Source organism: Rosa rugosa, chromosome 1, assembly GCF_958449725.1.
Source record: "Rosa rugosa chromosome 1, drRosRugo1.1, whole genome shotgun sequence".
NCBI classification, from domain to species: domain Eukaryota; kingdom Viridiplantae; phylum Streptophyta; class Magnoliopsida; order Rosales; family Rosaceae; genus Rosa; species Rosa rugosa.
This window is the reverse complement of record NC_084820.1, coordinates 2,474,093-2,475,962: the sequence shown is the minus strand read 5'-3', so window position 1 is coordinate 2,475,962 and position 1,870 is coordinate 2,474,093. Positions and strand designations below refer to the sequence as shown.

At 41.8% G+C, this 1,870-nt stretch overlaps 1 protein-coding gene across 1 annotated transcript; it reads left to right on the top strand.

Moving 5' to 3' along the window:
* Nucleotides 1-219: 219 nt before the first annotated feature.
* On the top strand, nt 220-972 carry LOC133726908 (umecyanin-like; the record flags this gene model as incomplete). The annotated part of the gene is made up of 2 exons (XM_062154544.1): nt 220-394; nt 505-972. Coding segments are annotated over 2 exons (477 nt in total), but the record flags the coding sequence as incomplete, so codon positions are not given.
* Between the last annotated feature and the right edge of the window lie 898 nt (nt 973-1,870).

Below are 1,870 nucleotides of genomic sequence, written 5' to 3'. Positions count from 1 at the left end.
TCTAGTAATGCACAACATACATATACAGGCACATCCAGCATGCAATGTCCGGCAGGCCGGATGTCAAACACATGCGATAGATCCTAGGATGATCTCTATGTGAAATTTGGCTGGGTGTCAGTGAACCACTTCATGAATAAATTCTCACGGACATTGCCTCATCCAAACTCACTCGACTATTTCTAGACGAAACATAAGGACTAGAAGAGTAGAAGTTAACCAACTCAAACCATGAATATGAAGTATGTGATCGTGCTTGTCATAGCAATTGCAGCAATCGCAGAAGGCGCAATATACACTGTAGGAGACGACATGGGCTGGATGGTTCCTCCCACTCCCGACTATTATGCTTCATGGGTTTCCAAGTATTACTTTGTGGAGAACGATACTATAGGTGAAGTAGTGCTTCATTTTTCTGAATTAATTGTTCTTCCATTTTTTTATTTTTTTATTTTTAGTTTCTTGATGATGATATTTGTCATGATTGTTTGTTTCTGCTTGCAGTGTTTAACTTTGACGAAGGACAGCATGACATCACTGTACTAACCAAGGAAGACTTCGACGCCTGCAACATGACGAATCCCTTGTTTCAAACCCCAGAACCAGGTGCAGTTTCGGTTGAAGCGAGCGACACGTTTTACTTCACGTGCAGCTTTGGTCAGCACTGCGCTAATGGGCAAAAGTTCGCCATTTATTTTGCCTCTGCACCTTTGCCTCCCAGTCCGAGTCCGAGTGCATCTGCTGCTGCTGATCAATCTCTGGAAACCCGGCTGTTCAAGTTTGTGTCGGAAAAGAAGGGTAACTAGCGAGGAAGGTTTGGCCTGAAGTGATCCAATTCAAACCGTGTAGCAAAAGTCCTTGCTAGCTAGCAATAATTCAAGAAGCGTTGAGTCGTGATTATATTGTACCATATCTATGGCGTATCGTGTGATCCAGAAAATAAAAAATAAGATTGATTGAATTACGATCAAATATGTTTGTGCTCTTGATAAATTTCTGCTTAATTTTAAATTAACGGTTGCTAGCATAAACTCTAAGGCTGCGTTTGTTTTGCCTGTGATGCAGAACGGATGGCAGCCCAATTCGAATAACAGTTGGATCGTGTTAAAAGAGGAAAACGAAAAGTGACTGGTAGACACGAAAAGGGAATCGCGCTAGAAATAAGACTCATCGCTTTGCCATGAGCTATGACATTTTTTCGGGCTTTCGGGCTCGTTTAGGGCCTCAAAACTGCATTTTTCTATTTTTCGGACTTTTGGTTTTCCTAGTTATTTTTGGGTTGTTTTCGTTTTTACCCATGGGCTTTAGGGTTTCATTGTTAGTCGCCCTAGGGTTACTTTTCTCTTATTTATGCAGCCGCAAGCGGTTGCAGAACCTATCTTTTCATCTTTTATCATATTTATCAATCAAATTGAGATTTATCTCTTTTATCTCTGGTGGACTCCAGAATCTTTGCTTAGGTTTATTGCTGGTAAACCTAGTTTATCATTCCGACTGCGTCAGCCTGATATAAGGTTGGATAGGAAAAAGCATATCCAATCAGATCACTTGAGATGTTTGGATGCCCAGATGTGTTAGGATTGGAAATTTTATATCCAATCAGACATGGATAAAAAATCTTGTTGAAATGGTATGATAAATTAAATCCTGCAACTTATTTCTTCATCTTTCAGCCTCATCGACAACGTAGAACTTCTCTCTTCCTCTGCTCCTATGCTCCGTCACAATTCTCTAGCCCTCTGCGGCCATTTGACCTCCTATCATTTTCAGCCACCACCTCCTTGAACGCCGTCGTCACCACCTCCGTGAGAGCCACCAACAGCACCTCCCCGAGCGCCGCCGTGAATGACTGCATAATCATGATCCAAAT